General features: G+C 53.7%; 1 protein-coding gene across 7 annotated transcripts; it reads right to left on the reverse strand.

The window, feature by feature from the left end:
- Positions 1-7,493: 7,493 nt before the first annotated feature.
- On the reverse strand, positions 7,494-21,996 carry SLC4A1 (solute carrier family 4 member 1 (Diego blood group)). Of its 7 annotated transcripts, none has more exons than XM_054459050.2 (19): positions 21,914-21,996; positions 21,698-21,788; positions 20,629-20,690; positions 19,690-19,870; positions 19,459-19,594; positions 18,864-18,987; positions 18,559-18,643; positions 18,225-18,406; positions 17,466-17,676; positions 17,021-17,233; positions 16,694-16,842; positions 16,385-16,579; positions 14,742-14,915; positions 14,278-14,367; positions 13,566-13,732; positions 12,190-12,443; positions 10,515-10,684; positions 10,255-10,428; positions 7,494-9,634 (listed from the first exon to the last, which is right to left on the reverse strand). In XM_054459050.2, the coding sequence occupies exons 1-19, from the start codon at positions 21,926-21,928 to the stop codon at positions 9,554-9,556; spliced, it is 2,754 nt and encodes a 917-aa protein (XP_054315025.2). In that variant the 5' UTR covers positions 21,929-21,996; the 3' UTR covers positions 7,494-9,553. The 7 variants fall into 7 exon arrangements, with proteins under 7 accessions (XP_054315025.2, XP_054315024.2, XP_054315023.2 ...); XM_054459049.2 differs by having other exon boundaries at positions 8,585-9,634; positions 19,690-19,879; positions 21,914-21,969; XM_054459048.2 differs by having other exon boundaries at positions 8,585-9,634; positions 19,690-19,885; positions 21,914-21,969.
- Between the last annotated feature and the right edge of the window lie 587 nt (positions 21,997-22,583).

The raw sequence follows: 22,583 nt of genomic DNA on the forward strand, positions 1-22,583 counted from the left end.
CTACAATAAGAGTAAGAATAAAGGCCCTCATTATAGCTAAATTATCTTTATGAAAAAGAATTAAGAGGCATTTGGTTGGAGACATTTTAGTCTGCTTTGAATATCCCTGACTTCTTCCTGTTTTGGGGCCTCTTTGAAGTTAGGCAGGGCCACATAACTAGTTCTGGTCAATGGGCTGTAAGCACAGTGACTTTGTCATTGCCCAGCTCAGGCATTTAAGAGCTTGTGTGCATCCTCCAGCCCTTTCTTCTTCTGCCAAAGTGACCTGGAAGTCATATATTTCAGTTTCGCCACAGATATAATCAGCTTGGATTCATGAACCCCGCATGAAGGAAGCTGCCATGGAGAAATGCAGTGGATCTTGTGTAAGTGGGAGATAAAGATTCATGGATTAAGCCACTGAGATTTGGGGTTATTGCCACGAGATAATCTACCCTATCCTAATACAAGGAGGACTTGGTCTACCAGATATTAAGGCATTCTCTAAAACTTTAATAATAAAAAAGAGCCGTGAAATAGTCTGAAGAAACACAATGGAGAAGACAGAGACAGGACTCCATATATGAGATTTTTTTTTTTTTTTTGAGAAGGAGTTTTGCTCTTGTTGCCCAGGCTCGAGTGCAGTGGTGTGATCTTGGCTCACTGCAACCTTCTGCCTCCCGGGTTCAAGTGATTCTCCTGCCTCAGCCTCCTGAGTAGCTGGGACTACAGGCGCCCGCCATCACACCCAGCTAATTTTTGTATTTTTAGTAGAGACGGGGTTTCACCATATTGGCCAGGCTGGTCTCGAGTTCCTGACCTCGTGATCTGCCTGCCTCGGCCTCCCAAAGCGCTGGGATTACAGGCGTGAGCCACCGCGACCGGAGAGAGGTAGGGCTTTTTATTTTGGTTGGGGAGGGAGTTTCGCTCTTGTTGCCCAGGCTGGAGTGCAGTGGCGCCATCTTGGCCCACCGCAACCTCCGCCTCCCCGGTTCAAGTGATTCTCCTGCCTCAGCCTCCCGAATAACTGGGATTACAGGCATGCACCACCACGCCCAGCAAAAAAAAAAAAAAATATATATATATATATATACACACATATATGTGTGTATATATGTATATATGTGTGTATATATGTATATATGTGTATATATGTATATATATGTGTATATATGTATATATGTGTATATATGTATATATGTGTATATATGTATATATGTGTATATATGTATATATATGTGTATATGTGTATATATGTATATATGTGTATATATGTATATATATGTGTATATATGTATATATGTGTATATATGTATATATGTGTATATGTGTGTATATATGTGTATATGTGTGTATATATGTATATATATGTGTGTATATATATATATATATTTTTTTTTGTCACCCAGGCTGGAGTGCACTGGCGCGATCTCGGCTCACTGAAAGCTCCGCTTCCCAGGTTCACGCCATTCTCTTGCCTCAGCCTCCCGAGTAGCTGGGACTACAGGCGCCTGCCACCACGCCCTGCTAATTTTTTGTATTTTTAGTAGAGACGGGCTTTCACAGTGTTAGCCAGGATGGTCTCAATCTCCTGACGTCGTGATCCGCCCGCCTTGGCCTCCCAAAGTGCTGGGATTACAAGCGTGGGCCTCCGCGCCTGGCCTAATTTTGTATTTTTAGTAGAGACGGGGTTTCTCCATGTCGGTCAGGCTGGTCTTGAACTTCCAACCTCAGATGATCCGCCCACCTCAGCCTCCCAAAGTTCTGGATTACAGGTATGAGCCATTGCGCCAGCCAAGAGGTAGGGCTCTTAAGAGATGATTGGGTCCTGAAGGCTCTGCCTTCATGAATGGACTAATCCATTCATGGATTAATGAATTAATGGATTAATGGATTAGTGAGTTATCATGGGAGGGGAACTGGTGGCTTTGTAAAAAAAGAAAGACCAGGCGTGGTGGCTCATGCCTGTAATCCCCAGCACTTTGGGAGGCTGAGGTGGGAGGATCGCTTGAGCCAAGGAGTTGGAGAGCAACCCGGGCAACATGGCAAGACCCTATCTCTACAAAAAAATTTTAGTTGGGCATGGTGGCACGTGGCTGTGGTCCCAGCTACCAGGGAGGCTGAGGCGGGAGGATCCCTTGAGCCTGGGAGGTGGAGGCTGCAATGAGCTGTGATTGTGTCACTGTACTCCAGCCTGGGTAAGAGTGAGATCCCATCTCAAAAAAAAAAAAGAAAGAAAAGAAAAGAAAAAGAAACGAAGAAAAGAAAAGAGGAACCAACAGATCAAGATCTAGAACATAATGCTGATTATGTATAGAAATACACACACGTGACAAACCAAGTGTAAAGGTACAGTTTGAGACAATTTAGAAATGTTGGTTATGGATTAGGTATGATATGAAGGTATTACTGCTAATTTTGTTGGGTGTGATAGCATTGTGGTTAGGTTCAATGATGGGAGGATGCATAGCTAAAGAATATAGGGGTGAGGCCGGGTGCTGTGGCTCACGCCTGTAATCCCAGCCCTTTGGGAGGCCGAGGTGGGTGGATCACAAGGTCAGGAGATCCAGACCATCCTGGCTAACACGGTGAAACCCCGTCTCTAGTAAAAATACAAAAAATTAGTTGGGCCTGGTGGCGAGCGCCTGTAGTCCCAGCTACTCGGGAGGCTGAGGCAGGAGAATGGTGTGAACCTGGGAGGCAGAGCTTGCAGTGAGTCGATATCATGCCACTGCACTCCAGCCTGGGCAACAGAGCGAGACTGTCTCAAAAAAAAAAAAAAAAAGAATGTAGGGGTGAAATGGCATCAAGTATGGGATTTAAAGTATTTCAGCAAAGGGAAAAAAGAGGAAGATAAAGCAAATGTATTTTCGGCAAAGATTTAAGCAAGATTTCAAGGCACAATTTTGATATTTTTTGTTTTTATTTTATCATTATTATTATTATTGTTATTTTTGACAGAGTCTCGCTGTGTCACCCAGGATGGAGTGCAGTGGTGCCATCTCGGCTCACTGCAGCCGCTGCTTCCTGGGTTCAAGGGATTCTCCTGCCTCAGCCTCCCGAGTAGCTGGGATTACAGGTGCATGCAACCACACCCAACTAATTTTTTTTTTTTTTTTGAGACGGAGTCTTGCTCTGTTGCCCAGGCTAGAGTGCAATGGCATGATCTCGGTTCACTGCAACCTCTGCCTCCTGGGTTCAAGCGATTCTCCTGCCTCAGCCTCCCGAGTAGCTGGGACTACAGGCACGCGCCACCACACCCAGCTAATTTTTGTATTTTTAGTAGAGATGGGGTTTCACCATGCTGGCCAGATGGTCTTGATCTCTTAACCTCGTGATCCGCCCGCCTCGGCCTCCCAAAGTGCTGGGATTACAGGTGTGAGCCACCGTGCCCAGCCTAATTTTTGTATTCTTTAGTAGAGACGGGGTTTTGCCATTTTGGCCAGGCTGGTCTTGAATTCCTGACCTCAAGTGATCCTCCCGCCTCGGCCTCCCAAAGTGCTGGGATTACAGTGTGAGCCACCGCGCCCGACCTATTTTAGTATTATTTTTTAAGAGAATAAGTTTGGCTCTGTTGTGCAGGCTGGCATGCAGTGGCATGATCTTAGCTCACTGCAGCCTTGAACTCCTGGGCTCAAGGGATCCTCCCTCCTCAACCTCCCACAGTGCTGGGATTACAGACATTAGCCACCATGCCCAGCTGATAATTTCTGAATTTGACAAATGAGTATATTGGGATTAATTCTCTACTTTTGTGTATAAAAATTTTCATAATAAAATTTAAAACAACAACAATGACGCATATTTTCAAGAACCCATTCATATAAAAAGAAACAAATTAAACAAGTTAGAATGGTTGCTGTGGAGGGGGAAGAAAATAGGAGTAGGGAATGAGGACAAAAGAGAAGGAGCAGGCCGGGTGTGGTGGCTCACGCCTGTAATCCAGGCACTTTGGGAGAACGAGGCAGGAGGATCACTTGGGGTCAGTCAGGAGTTCGAGACCAGCCTAGGCAACATGGTGAAAACCCATCTGTACTAAAAAATGAAAAAATTAGCCTGGCATGGTGGCGGGTGCCTGTGATCCCAGTTTCTCAGGAGGCTGAGGCAGGAGAATCACTTAAACCCAGGAGGCAGAGGTTGCAGTAAGCTAAGATCATGCCACTGCACTCCAGCCTGGGTGATAGAGCAAGACTCTGTCTCAAAAAAAAAAAAAAGACCGGGCATGGTGGCTAACGCCTGTAATCCCAGCACTTTGGGAGGCCGAGGTGGGCAGATCACGAGGTCAGGAGATCAAGACCATCTGGCTAATACGGTAAAACCCCGTCTCTACTAAAAATACAAAAAATTAGCCGGGTGTGGTGGCAGGTGCCTGTAGTCCCAGCTACTTGGGAGGCTAAGGCAGGAGAATGGCGTGAATCCGGGAAGTGGAGCTTGCAGTGAGCTGAGATCGTGCCACTGCACTCCAGCCTGGGCAGCAGAGCGACACTCCGTCTCAAAAAAAAAAAAAAAAAAAAAAAAAAAGAAGGAGGAAGAAAAGAAGAAATGAGAAAAGGAAGAAGGAACGGAAACAAGAACAGTTGATGATAACCTGCCCTGACCTCAGGAGGATGACTAATTTAACCCTCTGCACCTAAAGTCCACAAGAAGGAGAAAAATAAAATGATATCTCCTATAACTCTACCATGGTGGCATTTTAACTTTTTCTGTCTAAGCCTCGAACCCTCACTCCTGTGCACCCTACTGTATATTTCTATGTGGCTGTCACCATGAGGAACACATCACTATGAGTTTTTACCTATGAAAATGCCAGCACTGGGCCGGGACTTCTGGATATATGATATCATTTTATCCTCTTAACAACATGGTGAGGTGAGTATCATTATCTCTATTTTACAGATGCCTTTAACCTCAGAGATCAGGTTATTCATCCAACTCCTACTATTAATAAATCACAAAGCTGGCACTTTGGGAGGCCGAGGTGGGCTGATTGCTTGAGGCCAGGAATTCAAAACCAGCCTAGGCAACATAATGAGACCTCATCTATACAAAACAAAATGAAGAAACAAATCACAAAGCTGGTGTTCCAAACACCTTGGCCTCAAAGGCCCAGGGTCATGTGATGCCATTAAGTTGATCCAATAGCTTCCTCATAATTATTCTTATTAAGGTCTGCCTAGTGGTCCATTATATTGATGGAGGGTAATTTACTGTAATTTACTAACTGCTGTCCTATTTCTGAGTATTTAGGCTCTTTCTAGCTTTCTGCTCACATAGATAGTCCTATGAATTATCTTCAGGCCCAGAGCTTTTTGAGTCTGTTGAATTACTTCCTTATCAGGGTGGGGTTCCTTTGTGTTCACACACAAATGTTGACCTCATTACAATAGTTCATTCTCGTTGACATGGTTTTCACAAAAGAGTTGAATGGGCAAGCAGGAGTTAAAACACAGAGACTGGCCAGGTGCGGTGGCTCACGCCTGTAATCCCAGGTGGCTCACGCCTGTAAGGCCCAGGCGGGTGGATCACGTGAGGTCAGGAGTTCCGGACCAGCCTGGCCAACATGGTGAAACCCCGTCTCCACTAAAAATACAAAAATTAACCAGGGTGGTGGCTCGCGCCTGTAATCCCAGCTACTCGGGAGGCTGAGGCAGGAGAATCTCTTGAACCCGGGAGGTGGAGGTTGCAGTGAGCCGAGATCGTGCCGCTGCACTCCAACCTGGGCCACAAGAGCGAAACTCCATCTCAAAAACAAAACAAAACAAAAAAACTCCCCAAAAAACCCAGAGACTGTGTGTGTGTGTGTGTGTGTGTGTGTGTGTGTGTGTGTGTGTGTGTGTGTGTTGGGGGATGGGGGATCATGTGAGGTACAGGAAGTTGGGGTAGTGCGAGGCCTCCGGCCAGGCAGGAAGTCAGTCTGGGGGGATTCCTGTGTCCCCCGCATTTCCCTAATGCCTTCCTGGCCCAAGCTGTTTGGGGTCTGGGGTGCAACAAGGGGAATTAGGCAGGCTGTGGTCCAGCCACTCTCTCTTTGCCCTGATACCCTGCCCCTACCCCAGGCCCCCTCTACCCACTCACGAAGGCCTCCGAATCTTCTCTAAGGGTGGGAGGAGTGGGATAGACCAGCAGAAACCTGAGGTCTGCACACCCTCGCTCTGCTCCCTGGCTCTCTGTTCTTAAGGCCCAGCTTCCCGTGCTGGACATCACCTGGGGATCTGGTTAAAATGCAGATTCTTATTTCTCAACTCTGGGGCAGGGCCTGAGCTCCTAGATTACTGGCGAGCTCCCTAGAAATGGCACTGCTGCTGGTCCCAGAGTCCCACTGAGTAGCAGTGCCCTAAGGATTCTGGCCAGGGTCCCAGCCTCCCCTGCTGCCCAAGCTCCAGGTAATGTTTCAGAATTGCAATTAAAAACATGGAGAGGGGCTTAACCCTTGGCAGGGGCAGGAAGTGGTCCCCCAGATTGAGGCAGCATTTATTCCTCTAAGTCCAGATATGATGAGCTGGAAAAGGATGGAAAGGATCCTTTTCCAGGCGATGGAAAGGATCTGCCAGGAAGAATTAGCCCAGCAGAAAACAGAGGCCCAGAGAGGGGACTGGCTTGTCCCAGGCTGCACAGCCAGCCTGTGGAAGAGGACTGGGGATGCCTGAGGCCTGAGCTTTCTTCAGGCTTGTCTCATAGCCTGACTTCTGGGTACATGGAGGTGGGGAATGAGGGGTCTGGCAAGCCCTGGGGACAGGGCCAGCGCTGTGGGGATCTGCAGCTGCTATTTGTGGGAGGTGGACGCTGGGACGGCTCTCCCCTGGCAGAGTTAGCTCTCTGGCCCTTTGGCAGCTGCTCTGGCCAGCCTGGGAGGGGTCAGCTGGGGATAGGCAGTAAATATAGATCTAGGGCAGGAAGCCAGGCGGCCCAGCCCTGCACTGACCTCTCATTGGAAGTCTGGGGAGGGCAGATGTCCAGTCCCGGAACCCTCTTCTCCCGGGGTGGGGGACACCTAGCCCAGCAGCACCCTCGAATTGCTGGAAGTGGTTGAGGGTAGGAGACAGAACCTCCAAAGGCGACCAGGATGAGGGTAAGCAGAAAGCTGGCCAGGAGACGCTGTGCCTGTGTGGCCACGTGCCCTGTCTGGGCCTCTGTTTTCTTCTCTGGTCATCTCTGTCAAAGGTGCTGTCCAGCTTCCCGGTAAGGGGTCCACTGATCTAAAGGGAATTGGGGGCTCACAAGTACAAGGGGCAGGGGGCAAGGTCCCCTTACAGTCCCTCCTCCCACCCCCACAGGTCTTGCTTATTCAGGAGAGGAAGGAGTCTCAGAGCATAATCTCATCTCTTGCTCCCTACCCACTCTCTGGGTGCTGGCCTCCCACCCTAGGGCTCAGGGTCACACCTCAGCCTGGCTCCCCTTGCCGCATAGATGCAGCCCTGTGCCAGGCCCGTGCCACACACACCATGCCCACCTAGTTCAGCCAAGACCCGTGGGACCCCCGACTCTGGGAACGGGAATTCAGGCAAGGCAGCCACTCCAACACAGATACGTTTATTGGCAAAACCTATTCCCAGGCATCAAGGGGGAGGGTGCTAGCAGAGTGAATAATTTTTGTTTTTCACTTTCCTTGGCCATGTTCAAGGAGCAAGGGGAGGGGGAGACAGGGACATCCCAGTCAAGATAAGGATCCCAGCAGCTCCCCTCCGAGGTTGGGCTCTTCACCAACCAAGGCCTTTTCTTGCACTGTCTCCTTTAATCCTTATAACAACCCTGCAAGGTAGGTACCATTATCATCCCCATTTTGCAGTTGAGGAAACTGAACTGTAGCATGGTGAAGTGGTGAAAGGTGGGTGTCAGCTTTCAGGGACACCTGGAGAGCCTCCCATGGACTGAGCTAGCCTGGGAGGTATAAATAATGATACTCTATGTTGGGCTGGAACCCCACCACACACACATGTTGAGTCTGTGGCCCCCAAGGCTGATGTTTCCTTCTGTTTTTTTTTTTTTTTTTTTTTTTTTTTTTGAGACAGGGTCTTGCTCTGTTGCCCAGGCTGGAGTGCAGTGGTGCAATCTTGGCTCACTGCAACCTCCGCCTCCTGGGTTCAGGTGATTCTCTTGCCTCAGCCTCCCGAGTAGCTGGGATTACAGGTGCCTGCCACGACACCTGGCTAATTTTTGTATTTTTAGTAGAAATGGGGTTTCACCATGTTGGCCAGGCTGGTCTCGAACTCCTGACCTCAAATGATCCGCCCAACTTGGCCTCCCAAAGTGCTGGGATTACAAACGTGAGCCACTGCGCCCGGCCACCTCCTCTCTTTTCTACCACTTCCTGATTCTGTTTCCTCCATCTCTCACCACTTCCACGTCTTGCAACTCTTTTTATCTTTTTGTTTTATAAAAAAATAAATTTGCCCATGTTCTTGGAGAGCCTGCTGTCTCCTACCCCAATTGGTCAGATCTGGGTTCTCCCCAAGATTCAGTTTAGATGGGGTTGAGGATAATGGGTCTCAAATGAGGGTCCTGAAGGTGTGTGTGAAGCCAAAGTATGTTGAAAACTCTTAGAAAATACACAATGAATAAATTAGAAACCCCCTCACTGTCCCGCCCCTACCTTCCTACCCTCCCCTACTCCCTATCCAAATGTAGAATCAACTGTACCTTGTCCCCCACCCCAGGGCAGGGCTTGTCTCAGTCCCCTCGGAGTCCACTGATTCCAGGGCCCTCAGTAAATGTTTGTGGAATGAATGACTGAGTGAATTAATGAGTGTTTGGAGGGAGGAACCAAACATTTAGGAGGCCTGAGTCCCAGGCCCAATCCCTGGATCATCCTTGCCTGTACCTTGCCCTCACCAGGACGTCTCTCTCTGGGCCCAGAGAAGAGGGTGTCAAGGTAGGGGCTGGGAGCAGAGTGGGGAAGGGAGGAGTCACAGGGGAAGGGAAAGTGGACGCATGACTGACAGAGGACAGAGCTCGGACCTTGAAACCAGAAGGCCTGGTTCAAATCCCAGCTGCATGGCTCAGTTCAAATCCCAGCTATGTGACCTTGGGTACGTTCAAAGACAAATGATGACTGCTGTAGAACAGTCCTTGTGGAGTTTACAAAGCCCTATTTTACATGTATCTTTGGTCCTCAGTAACCATCCTGTAATGTGGGTATTATCATCAATATACCCATTTTACAGAAGAGGAAATATAGGCCGGAAAGGTCAAGGGACTTGCCCAGGGTCACACAGCAAGCACCCCACCCGCTCACCCACCTCCTGCCTTTGCTTCTACCCCTGCCTATGCTGGGAAGAGGGAGGGCTCAGATCTAAGTCCTCCAGCACAGGGTCCCCAGTGAAAGTGTGGCAACAGGAGGGACTGTGGAGCAAACCCCCTAATGTGGGCCCCATCGGCCATCTCCAGCCAGAAAAGCCAGGCTACCCTTTGTGGAAGGTCTCCTCGGCACGCCTTCCTTCCCCACCCACAGCCCTGGGGCCTCAGCTGCTGCTCCAGGAGGATCCTGGAGTCCATGAGGTGCCTATGAACTTCTGCTTTTCCTTGGAAGGTGGGGATGTGGAATGGTGGGGGAGGGTCTAGGGCCTGGGCCTGCCCCTCACACAGGCATGGCCACTTCATCGTATTCATCCCGACCTTCCTCCTCATCAAAGGTTGCCTTGGCATCGTCAGCATCCAGCTGGAGGGGACGGACAGGAGAGAGACAGGGTGAGAGACTCTGGGGCCAGAAGAGCCCTCCCCGGGCACGAAAGGCACCTCTGGAGTTAGGAGAGGGTCTGGCTGTCTTGAACCTTGGACCAGTCCTGTTTTATCTCCCCAGCTGCTAGGACTGGCCTAAACGAGTCGTTGTCAAAGTGGGAGGCAACCCTGGGGATGTGGACCCTGGCAGGGGAGGGCCTGCAGAGGGTGAGCAGGGGACCTCTTCACCAGGGCAGCCCCACAGTGACCTGAGTCACCCTGTGGAAGAATTCTATTAGAGGAGTGACTCTGTCCCAAATGACTCGGAAGACGGCAGGACTTGCTGCTCAGGGGTCCAGCTCAGGCGCAGCACACCCTGTCTGCCTCTTGACGCTCTCCCTAGCCGTGCCATCGTTCCCCCCTTTACAGGTGAGCCAAATGAAGACACAGAGAAACAAGGCCCCGTGCTCCAGATCATATGCTAGGACACAGCAGGCCAGAAGCTGGACACCAGCCCTAGCCCCAGACTTTACCCATGACTCTGTCCTGCCTGCCCTAGTTCTGAGACGCGCCCCTCGCATGCTCCCAGCTCTTGTGCCCCAGGCCCAGGCAGCCACTCACACACTGAAGCTCCAGGTTCCTGAAGATGCACGGCAGCAGGACGCGCCGCAGCGGCACAGTGAGGATGAGGACAAAGGGCAGGGCCAGGGAGGCCGGCGTGGACTTCACCACCCACAGCACTGCCAGGCAGATGATCTGGATGCCCGTGAACAAGTGCATGCGCCAGGTCTTCACCTGCAGGAGGAGGCTGGGGTCAGTGCCTATCACACCCCAGCACCCTCTACCACCCCAGGCTGGGCAGCCAGAAAAGGGCCCTGTACCCGCTTGACGTAGGGCACATCTGGGTGATACTTGGGTGGCTTGAACAGAAGCAAGATGCGGTCAAAGAGCTGGATGCCGCTGAGCGATGTGACCCCCATGTAGAGGAAGATGCCAAACAGTACAGCCAGGGGGATGCGGGACAGGATGGGCTCCATGAGGATGGACAGGCCTGTGGGGGAGCCGCACACTCTCAGCCCAGGTTGCCCGAGGCCTGGCGCCAGTGGGGGTCAGGCCCCTATCTGGGGCTGGGAATAAAACACAGGCACCATATGGAGCCATTTCTTTTTTTGTTTTCTTTTCTTTCCTTTTTTTTTTTTTTTTGAGACAGGGTCTCGCTCTGTCACCCAGGCCAGAGTACAGTAGTGTGATCCCAGCTCACAACAGACTTGACCTGATCCCAAGTGATCCTCCCGCTTCAGCGTCCCTAGTTGCTGGAACTACAGGCACATACAACCACACCTGGATCATTTTTTTTTTTTAATTTTTAGTAGAGACAAGGTCTCACTATGTTGCCCAGGCTAGTCTTGAATTCCTGGGCTCAAGTGATTCTCCTGCCTTGGCCTCCCAAAGTGTTGAGATCCCATGCCTGGCCTGGAGCTATTCCTATGGGTCTTTTTTTTTTTTTTTTTGAGACGGAGTCTCGCTCTGTCGCCCAGGCTGCACCAGTGCAGTGGTGCAATCTCAGCTCACTCCAGCCTCCGCCTCCTGGGTTCAAGCAATTCTCCTGTCTCAGCCTCCCAAGTAGCTGGGATTATAGGCGTGCGCCACCACGCCCAGATGATTCTGTAATTTTAGTAGAGACGTGGTTTCACCATGTTGGACAGGGTGACCCACCTGCCTCAGTCTCCCAAAGTGCTGGGATTACAGGCGTGAGCCACCACCCCTGGCCTCTATCGGTCCTTTTTATAGGTATTACCCCAATTTTACAGATGAGAAAACAGGCTCAGAGAGGTAAACAACCTGCCTAAGGCCACACAGCTGGCAGGGAGTCAAAGCCCTGCCTGCCTGACTTAAGCCCACTCCCTTAACCTAATGAGGGCCACAGAGGTCAAACACGAACACCTTTCTCCTCACCCCAGCCCAGAATGCCATCAACTGCCTCCTTTAAGAATTTTCCCTGACCTCGCCATCTGCAACCATGGCACTGCCCACACCGAACCCAGCTCGACTCTTGGCTGCTCCAGAACTGAAATCGACCCCAGTGACCCTTCTTTCTTCTCCCCTACATCCCTGGACTATGCATGCCTGGAGCACCACCCCTTGTATCAGTCATGGAACAGCTGAGCTGGAAGAGAACTTGGGGACATCTAATGAACCCTCCAACTGTGCAGACAGGGAAACTGAGACCCAGAGACAAGGAGGGATACTGGGTTAGCAGCAAGGCAGGGCTAGAACCCACAATTCACTGGACTTCTGTTGGATAAGTCAGAAGGTGGGGTCTGGTCTGGAGAAGGCCTCGGAGTGGAGCCTCCTTCCTCCCTGCTCAGACGCCCAGCCCAGTGCCTTGGCCTTTCCTCCAGGATCCCCTCGTGTGAGTAGGGGATGCTGGGGAGATGTGGGGAAGTGGTGCAGGATGAGGGAGGCTGGAGGAGGTGCTGGGTCCGAACAGAAAGGGGAAGGGGCTGGGGGTGGGGGGCAGGAGGATGGTGGAGACACAACCCAGCTTTCACTCACCCACAAGCACAGCGACCAGGAGTCCGCTGATCCGCTGCTCTTTGACCTCCTGGATCTGGGCTGCAGCCCCTGGGGTGCTGGCTTTGCCCATGACAGTGAGGGCGTTGGCATGGGTGACGGAACGCACGGTGGTGGCACTGAGCCAGGGCATCCCAAAAAGGGCGGCCACCCCACCCATGCCTACTACCAGCAGCAGGTCCAGGTGGAAGCCGGAGCCCTTGACCATTTTGCGCTCGGGTTTGCTGACAATCAGCCTGCGGTACAGGAAGGCGAGGGGTAAGCAGGGTTGTCCCCTGCCTCCTCCACCCCCTCCTTCCTTCTCCATACTTGGTGTCCTTGTAGCTCAGTTTTGTCTTCTGTGCCCCTTACTCTTTGAGTTCCTTGCTCCCCTCCTTCCCGCCCCATCTTGAGAATCCAAACTCTTAAGAGCAGAAATGTCTTCACAACATTCAAGGCTGATTCGCAGGCAATGAAGCTTCAGCTTCAGGGAGCTTTGCTTGTACAGGCCCCTCCAAGATCCAGCACCTAATTTTATAGTTGTCATTTTGCATTTTTTTCTTTTTCTTTTTTATTCTAGAGTCTTGCTCTGTCACCCAGGCTGGAGTGCAGTGGTGCGATCTTGGCTCACTGCAACCTCTGCCTCCCGGGTTCAAGTGATTTTCCTGCTTCAGCCTCCCAAGTAGCTGGGACTATGGGCGCATGCCACCACACTCGGCTAATTTTTGTATTTTTAGTAGAAACGGGGTTTCACCATATTAGTCAGGCTGGTCTCAAACTACTGATCTCGTGATCCCCCCGCCTTGGCCTCCCAAAGTGCTAGGATTACAGATGTGAGCCACCTTGCCTGGCGCTTTTTTTTTTTTTTTTTTTTTTTTGAGATGGAGTTTCGCTTTCGTTGCCCAAGTTGGAGTGCAATGGTGAGATCTCGGCTCACTGCAACCTCCGCCTCCTGGGTTCGAGCGATTCTCCTGCCTCAGCCTCCCGAGTAGCTGAGATTACAGGCTCGTGCCACCATGCCCGGCTAATTTTTTGTATTTTAGTAGAAACAGGGTTTCACCATGTTAGCCAAGCTGGTCTCGAATTCCTGACCTCAGGTGATCTGCCCACCTGGGCCTCCCAAAGTATTGGGATTACGGGCGTGAGCCACCGCGCCCAGCCACTTTTTTTTTCTTAAAAAGAGCTCTCCAAATTATACGACTTCTGGTCCCACAAAACCTGGAACTGCCCCTGGCTTTTCACTATTCCTGCTAGTCAGGAGGGCCACACACCCGCAGGGACTAGCTTGCAGTCCTGGGTCTCTTACCTGCCTGGAAGAATGCCAGGGAAAGGTCCCTGCCTCCCACCCTCCCAGGCCCAGCCCCCACCCTGTCTCTCACGTGGTGATCTGAGACTCCAGGAATATGAGGATGAACACCAGCAGAGCAGGCAGGGCAGAGGCAAACATCATCCAGATGGGAAACTGGGAACGCAAGCCCAGTGGGTGGATGACCCAGCTCCGGGCTGAGGAGTTGGACACCTTGAAGCCATCGGGCACCGAGAGTTTCTGTGGGAGGGGGTAGCAGGTAAGAATGCCAAGGGCAGGAGGATGGGGAAGGGTGCGAGCAGGAGGAGCCAGGGTCCTGGGGGTCGGGCAGTTAGGTTGGCGGCACTTGGGAACTTACTTATATTGAGCACTTGCTCTGTACCTAATCATTACACTAATCCCTTTACATCCATCTGCTCGTTCCCCACTTTATAGATGAGGAAAGAGAATCAGAGAGGTTCTATAGCTTGCCCCACATCACACAGCTATTTGATGGCAGAGCTGGGATTCATGCCTAGATCTGCCTGGCTCCAAAGAATACTTCTTCCTACTGCTCTGGGTTAAGGAATGAAGGTGGCAACCTGGCCCAGCACCTTGCTTTGGCCACAGGGGTCTTCTGGGGCTGTGAGAAGCACATGGGACTCCCAGAGGAGGCAGGGATGGGGTAGAGGTAGTCCCAGCTGGCTTCAGGTTGGGGAAAGCTATTCTAGGGAAGGGGCATGCTGAGGGGGTGGAAATGAGGACCTGGGGGGTATCATGGTCTGAGGGCTGGGAGGAGGGGTCACCTGGGTGTAGGTATCCTGAATGAAGAAATCCACCAGGACCATGATCAGGATGGAGATGGGGACCCCGAAGTCCCCGATGACCCGACGCAGCTGGGGGCAGGTGAAAGGACCAGTGGTCAGTGTCCAGTCACTCCCCACCTCCTGTCTTCCTCCTGCCGTATATTCACCCACGGGGCCCTGCTCTTCCGGGGGATCCATCAGCATCTAATGCCCTGTCCTGCACCTCAGCTATGTCTGCCTCCTTTCTTCTTCCCCCAGCAGTTCTCAGGCTGGGCATGCCGTGAAAGTGGGAGGGGCTTTCCCATAGAGTGAAACCCCAGGTAAGATAGGGCCAGGGGAGGTTGGACATGGGAATGGGAATCTGAAAAAGAAGGGAAGCTAAGGGCACTGGGGAATTTGGAGCGGGGGGCTTTGGGCTGGGATGGGGCAGTGTTGGCAAGGACAGGCGAGGAGGGTATGCTGACCTTGCCAGGGAAGTAGGAGCTGTTCTTGAACTTGCGCAGCATCATGGCAAAGAAGAAGGTACCGGCCATGAGCACAAGGGAGAGGAGGGCTGTGTTGGGCAGGGGGCCCTGAGGTTTGGGCACCATCAACACGTTGTGGTCATAAGTCTTCTGTAGTGGGTGGTCCTGGAAGATCTGCAGCAGAAAACCAAGGCATCCTGTTCTCTCCCAGCTTTGGCTTGGGCTGGAAAATACTACCAGCTAACTCTACCCAGCACTACTATCCATTCATCCAGTCATCTATTAATTCATCATCCATCCATTTATCCACCCATCCATCATTCATCTATCCATTATCCATTGATCATCCATTGATTATTCATCCATCCATTCATTATCCATCTGCCCATCCATCCACCTACCTATCTGTCCACCCATTTATCCATCCATTCATCCGTCCATCATCCATCCACTCATTATCCATCAATCATCCATCCATCCATCCATCCATCGATCCATTATCCATCTATTCATCCATCCATCCATCTATCTTCTTCCTCAATTGACATGGAAACAGAGGATAAATGGGATTCTACAGCTTGGTTTTCAGGAATGAAGACAGCCTAGGTTTAGGCAGGGAGGGCCATGGAAGGCAATGGGTGTGTGTGCGAGCACACATGTACACCCAGGACCTGGGAGACATGAGAAGGCTGGAGGTCAGGAAACAAGGGTCAGGGAAGTTTCTAACAAGGGGTTAAAAGACCTGGACACAGAAAGACCCTCCATCCAACAGAATCAGGGGACAACACATAGGGCCCACCTTCCTCCCATATAAAATGCAGGTACAAAGGCAAGCAGAGCTTAAGATGATGGGAGCCAAGCCAAGGTGGCTGGGCACTCCATCCACAAGCCCTGCAGCTCTTGAGGACAAGCACAGGGGAGGAAGTGGGGGACTTCAGAGGCTCCAGAGTCCCCCCAGCTCTCACTGTGCATGTACTTTCACATGCTCAGTGTCACGCCCATACTTACCCATTGCTCACATCATGTGTGGTCATGACGTGGACATGTGCACACAGAGGCACCCTCTCATGCCTCAGCAAGAGTGCTGGCCACAGGCAGCAGGTGCCAACACATATGTGGTCACAGTCAACACAGCTGCACTGTCCTGTGTACAGATGTGTGACTACACAGACATAGACACATATGTTGTCACAGTCATATGCACAGTCACATGGTTATGTACACAGGTGAAAGCAAAGACACACAAATGCTGCACAGACACATGTGTGAGGACACAATGGCTCAGACTTTTTTTTTTTTTTTTGAGATGGAGTCTTGCTCTGTTGCCCAGGCTGGAGTGTAGTGGCACAATCTCGGCTCGCTGCAACCTCCACCTCCCGGGTTCAAGCAGTTCTCCTGCTTCAGCCTCCTGAGTAGCTGGGATTACAGGTGCATGCCACCACACCTGGCTGATTTTTGTATTTTTAATAGAGACGGAGTTTCACTATGTTGGCCAGGCTGGTCTTGAACTCCTGATCTCGGGTGATCCACCCGCTTCGGCCTCCCAGAGTTCTGGGATTACAGGCCTGAGAACTCGCACCCGGCCACTGTCTCAGTCTTATACACAACCTCCCGTATGCATTAACATTCCCATAGGCCCCCACCTTGATCAGCTTGGAGAAGGTCTCGTAGATGAAGATGAGGGAAATGAGGAAGGAGAAGATCTCCTGGGTATAGCGGGAGATGAAGCGGACCAGGAAGCTACCCTCGAAGGCCACCACCAACACCACCAGCAGGATGAGCCAGAAGCCGATCCACACACGGCCCACGATGTACTCTAGACCGTTGCTCTCGCAGAACTGCAGGGTGGTCAGAAGAAGTCGGTCAGTCAAAGGGCCTTGGGGCAAGGCACCGTGTATCAGGCAGGTGGGGCGGGGGACATGACAGGGTCAGTGGGGCAAGGACAGAACTACCGAGAAGAAGGCTTCCTCAAACACCAGCAGGGGTCCTGAGAAGCCGACCACAAGCAGGGGCTGAGCTCCCAGCAGGGCGAAGAGAATGCCCTGCACTGCAGTGGAGATCAGCAGCTCCGACACTCCCATCTGGTTCCGGGTCTTTTCTCCTGTGGGTAGAGGTCACCGTGGGATCAAGGTCAGGAGATCATTTCCAGGGGCCCATAGAGCAAGTCATAGTCAGGCTGATGCAGGGGTCTGGAGGGTCAGACAGAGTCAGAAGTTGGGGCTGAGACAGAGGCCAGAGGGTCAGAGGCAAGAGTTAGGGAGACAGGTATTGGCACTGACCCAGGAGGCCGCCAAAGGTGATGGCGGGTGACAGGGCAGCAAAGTAGATGAAGATGACAGCAGCCAGGACCTGGGGGCTGAATGCATCTGTGATGTCACTCAGGTAATAGGGGTAGCGGCGCCGGATGTCACGCACCAGGCCCCCGAAGAACTGGCCTGTCTGCTGCAGAGGGTCGTCTGGGCCCCCGGGGCCCCCTAGGCCCCCATTTGAGTCTGTGGTGGAGGATAAGAGCATGGTCAGAGGGAGTAGCTGGAGGAGGTGAGGGGAAAGGGGACTGGAGGGTGTAGGGGAGACTGTCTGATAGGAATGGGGTGGCCAGGAAGTCTGGAAGATGTGGGCAAAGGGAGCGGTGAGAGGGGAACATGTGATGGGAGACAGAGGCTACGCTGAGGTGTCTGGGGGTCGGTGGGGGCTCAGAAAGCCTTGGCTGGGAAGGGCAGGTACCTAGGCCCTTGTAGAAGGTGGAGTCTGGCTTGGCAGGGCTGGGCTGATAGCGCCTTCGAAGTAGCTCCCTCTGCACAGGCACCAGACTGAGCAGTGCCTGCTCAGAGGGGGCATCGGTGGGAGGCAGCACTAGGCTGCAGTCCAGGAAGCCCTCCAGGGAGCGCAGCAGCTCCGCTCGGCTCTGAGCCACGAAGGCCTCTACGCGGAACACCTAGGGGCAGGAGACAGGGTCAGGGCTGCCCGGACCTGTGGAGGGAAAGGACCCAGGAGTCCACAGCCAGGGCCTCCAGGGACCAGAACCCCCTCAGGCAGCAGCTCCCATTGCCAGGAACTGCTTTTCCTGCCCGTTCCCACCCCTACTCTCCCCACTAAGAAAAGGCTCTGGGGAGACAGACAGGGGCCCTGGGTAGGGAAAGGAGAAGGAACTAAAGCTAACCTGGTGGGTTAAGCAGACTAGATGAAACTAGAGCTGACTAGGCCCGACCAAGCCAGACCTGACCCGGTGGAACCAGGTCAGAGTGGGCTGGACTAGACTAAGCCAGGCCAAAGCCAACCAGACGAGACCAGACCAGAGCAGGCAGAGCTGAACCAGACTGCACACCCCGACTGCCCTTGCCAGGTAGGATTGCAGCACCTGGATTAGGCTGAATGGGTCAAACCAGTGAACCTAAAGTAACCCAGGCCAGGTTGGAGAGCAGGCCTCAGCCACCACCCAGGTCCCAAGCTTCCCCAGCCCAGCCCTCTCCGGCCCTTCCTCACCCTCTCTGACATAAGTGTGGCAGCGGCCCGGCCAAGCTGGGTGTAATCGATGTGGGGGGCCTCAGGTCCCAGCAACACAAAGAAGAAGCGCACAGGCACCGGCAGCTCCACCGCCTCCAGCTCCGCTGCCTCCTGCAGCCTCACAAAGCCCAGCACCGGCTCCTCCAGGAAGATGGCGCGGCCTGTTAGGGGATGAGAAGATCAGGCCAGGCCGAGGAGCCCACGGTGGGTGTGCTGAAGAGATGGGGCTGCGGGGGTCCAGGCTGAGGGAAAGACAGGCTGAGCCAGGACACGAGGGGTGTGGAGGGCTGAGGGTAGAGATGCCTGTTCTTACCCACTAGCACCAGCGTGGCCTCTGAATCCGGGGGAATCTTTTCTAGAATTCCAGATGGTAAGTGCCCTTCTGTGCCCCCATCTCCCTGTGGGAAGGAGGGTGGTGATGGGAGTCCTCGGGCCAGTCTGACCTGGGAGACCTGAGCATCCTCCCCTTCCCATTCTCGCTTCCCAACTCTCCTGGCACGCCCCGGCACAGGAGTGCTTCTGGTCCCCTGCTTGTGGTCGGTTTTTCAGGACCCCTGCTGGCGTTTGAGGAAGCTCTCTCCTTGCCTCACCCTGACCCTGACCCCGTAACTGACTCACCTGCTCACAGAAGAGCTGTGTCTCCAGTGAGGAGTGTTGGGGGAGCAGAGGCTGTGAAGGATCCCCAGAGCGTGTCAGGACTGCAGGCTTCACACCCCCCAGGGCCTCCAGCTCTCCGGCATGGCTGCAGGACATACAGGGGACATGGGCTGGGTAAGCTGTTCAGGCCAAGCTATCAGTGGTGGGAGGGATCAAGGGCGAACATCAAGGGACTAGGGTAGACATCAAGGGTAGACATCTGGGACTTCCCAGACCAGACCAGAGAGACCCTGGGATGGAAGGAGAATCAGAGCCTCCTCTCCAAGGACATTGTAGATGTAAGTGGGTGGCCTCTGGAATGACGAGGCAGGATCAAGAGTGGCTAGAGAAAAGGGCCTTGCAGGTCTGCCCTCCTGGGGACCAGCAGCCCCCAACTCTGAGCATAGGACACGGCCACCCCTTTCGAGGTGTCAGAGATGGGAGCCATAGTGGAGGAAAGTGGACCCCTGCCTCGTGAGGGTAGGGCCACCTGGATCCCGGGGGAGAACCTGGGGCAAGTGGGCTGGGGAAGTGGGCCCACTGGATATGGAATCCAGGCCCTGGCAGGCAGGGGCACCTGTGTTTGAGCAGCAAGGCCCGGAGCAGCTCGTCTCGGTCCTGAGGCCGGATCTGGTCTTCAAAGATAAACCTGTCTAGCAGTTGGTTGGCCACTCCAGCCAGGGAGGTCTCTTGCAGGTCTAGGAGGACAGTACCTGCAGGCAGTGGAGGAGTGAGCTGGCAGGCTGGGCCACAGCACCCCACAACAATCCTCATCTGCAGGAGGCCCAGAAGGGCCCTGGAGGCTCACCCTTGGTGAAGACTTTATGCAGCTCTAGGAGGCTCCAGAAGGTGAGGTGAGAGAGGTGCGGGCGGCCCCAGGCCCCGTTCTCCCCCAGGTTCTCCTCCAGTCGCACCCAGCGCGCCGCCTCCATCCATCTCAGCTCCTGGTTCTTTTCGTCCATCACCAGCTCCTGCAGCTCCACATAGACCTGTGGCCCCTGCGCCTGAGTTAGTCCATCAGGCATAGTCCAGGGCATAGTGGGTGCTCAGCCGCTCTCGAGAGAGGCTTGTGCTTGTGAGGCTTGGATCCCTGTGCTCAAGGGTCCGTAGATATGGCTCACACCGCTCCCCTATCTCCCGACTTCCTGGCTAGGCCCTTACCCCATTGCAGAAGGCATTTGGAGAACCCTGACCCAAAGGGATGCTGGGGAGGCCACTGGGGAGGGAAAGAAGTGGGAAGCAGAGGCCTGGCGGGCCGAAGCTAAAGGGGACTTTGGAGTCATTGGGTCAGTCTCCAGCCTCTAAGATTGTTCGTGGATGTGCTTCAGCATGTCCCTGGGGCCAGGTGGTTGCTCCAAGGGCCATAGCTGAGGGCTGCCCTAAATTCCTAACCACTTAGACAGTTCAGTGCCCAGTGGGGACCTGAGGGGCCTGGGCAGAGGAGAACAAGTCTTTAATTATGTGCTTCCCCAGTGACACCCGACAGCCCAGCCAGGGCCTGAGGGCCTGGGGACTCAGCCCTTGTCAATCAGGTTATCTCTGCCCAGGGTGCTCCTGGAAAGGGGCCCAGGCCTCCGCATCAGTGGGGCGTCCCTCCCATCTATTTCCTGGGATCCTCACTCCTCTATCTGCTGCAGTGTCTCCCCCAGCCTGAAGCTGCCTCTATCCCCTTGCTCCTCTCTTCCCTGATCAGATGGTGGGTCCCAAAGGCAGCATGGGAAAGAACGGGGGAGGCTAGGGTCCTCACCTCGTGGGTACCCGGGTGCGATGTGGTGTGGTAGTCTGTGGCTGTTGCCTCGGTGTCGTGAGCTGAAAACCAGAGGTCGGTTAGTATTGACCTGCCCATCCCCCACCTGAGGCTCTTCACCGCCCACCATGAGCCTCAGAGACCCAGGCATGGGCAGATGCCCCCTCCTTCCCAGTGCCCCTGGGCTGGGCCTCTGGTGCCCCATCCCACACTGGCCACTCAGCAGAATGAGACTCCCCACACTTGTGTGCTGGGCCTAGCCTTGGGCTCCCTATCTGAGCCTTGTCGAGGACACCTGGGATTCAGCCAGGGAGGCCTAGCCCCTCCGCAGTGATGAAGTGAAGGGACCTCTCCAAGGTGACTGCAGAGCCCTGAGTGGCAATTTTCAGGATCCTCCTAGGACCTCCTCCCTCCACTGCCACCTCTGAGACCGGACTCCCTTCTCTCCTCCCACCGGCCTCAATGAGCCTGTCAGCGTCAGCGCAGTGTCTCACTGAGCTCAGGCACCAGGGTGGGTCAGCCCCTTATATTCCCACCCCTCCCACCCCCAGCCCTCATTTCCAAGAGGGGCCTCTTAACTTTAATCCCAATCTCCAGCACTTAAGTCCTGTTGACAGTAAACAGGTCCTGCCTGGGGCTCCCCACCTAAGACCTTGGACAGGCCAGGGAAGGCAGGGTGGTTCCTGGTGTCTTTCTACCTAGGAGGGTCCCCACAAGCCCTTCATTTCTCAGGACCTCTTTCCCCAAGAACAAGCCCATTTTTTGGCCTGGAAGCTGGCATTGGATGGGCACAGATGGCATGTGGGCTCACGCCCTTGTCCCAAACGGGCTGCCCGCCCTTCTCACATTGCAGGGGCACTGGATGGGTGACTGCCCCTGCTCTCCCAGCCACCTCCTGTGATCATTTCAAACAAAGCTCTGTTTATCCTTCAATCAGCCAGAATTGAGGGGAGAACGGCCTGTGGGGCTTGGGAGGAGGACTGTGGAGAAGGGGAGACGACAAGTGCCCCTCCTGTCCCTGTCTAGGGCTCAGCAGCTCATCCCAGCTGAGGGAGGGAGAGGGGCTCACCTGCCAGCTCCTCCATCTGGGGCTTGGGGATGCCTGGGTCTTCATATTCCTCCTGTTCCAGATTCTCCTCCATCACATCTTCATAATCATCCTGTGGGAAGTGGCCGCTGAGGCTGGGCTGTGAGGGGCTCTTCCACCCGCAATGAAGATAGGAGTCTAGGACCAGGTCCCCAGAGCCTCCAGGTGGGAGCACTGCTGATGCCAGGGAACACCCACCTGCAGCTCCTCCATGGCGCGGTCCTGAGTGTCCAGTTGTCTACGGTGATCTGAGCCCCCAGCATAACCCGCACCGCGGGTCCCTGCAGCAGAGGGCACAGGCTGAGTGGGGCACAGGGCATCCCAGGGTCTCCTGGTCCTCCTCCAGAGGGGGCCACATGTCAGTGGAGGGGATCCACGTGTTGGAGACGGTAGGGCCAGAGGAAGAAAGTGTGGAGGGAACGGGAGAAAGAGCTGGATTTGCAGGTGTGAGGGTAGGTGAGCAGGGGCCGGGAGAGAGGGGCAGTGCAGGGAAGAGGTAAGTCTGGCTGGCACCAGCGAAGGATGTTTGGGGAAGACGGGCAGGTGACCCTCAGGTCCATCTCCCTCCTTCATTCTCTAGTCTTCAGCTGGCTTCTTTTCTTGCCCGTCCCTGGGACTCAGCTAATGCCAGAGGACCTGCTGGTCCCTTCTTCAGCGGGGCTTAGCTCCCCTGAGGGGCTCTAAACACACGCTCTTCTCTCAGAAATAGCTGCCGCCCACTGGGCATGGGCTGCAGCATCCTTGGGAGTGGTCCGCAGGTCTGGACGATGTGGTCCTGCTTCTCTCCCTGACCCCATCTTGCACTCCGTCTCTCTTGCTCTCTCCCCACCTAGCCTATTGGCCTCCTGTGGTTTCTAGAACTCACTAA

The sequence above is a fragment of the Pongo pygmaeus genome, chromosome 19 (assembly GCF_028885625.2).
Source record: "Pongo pygmaeus isolate AG05252 chromosome 19, NHGRI_mPonPyg2-v2.0_pri, whole genome shotgun sequence".
Classification (NCBI taxonomy): domain Eukaryota; kingdom Metazoa; phylum Chordata; class Mammalia; order Primates; family Hominidae; genus Pongo; species Pongo pygmaeus.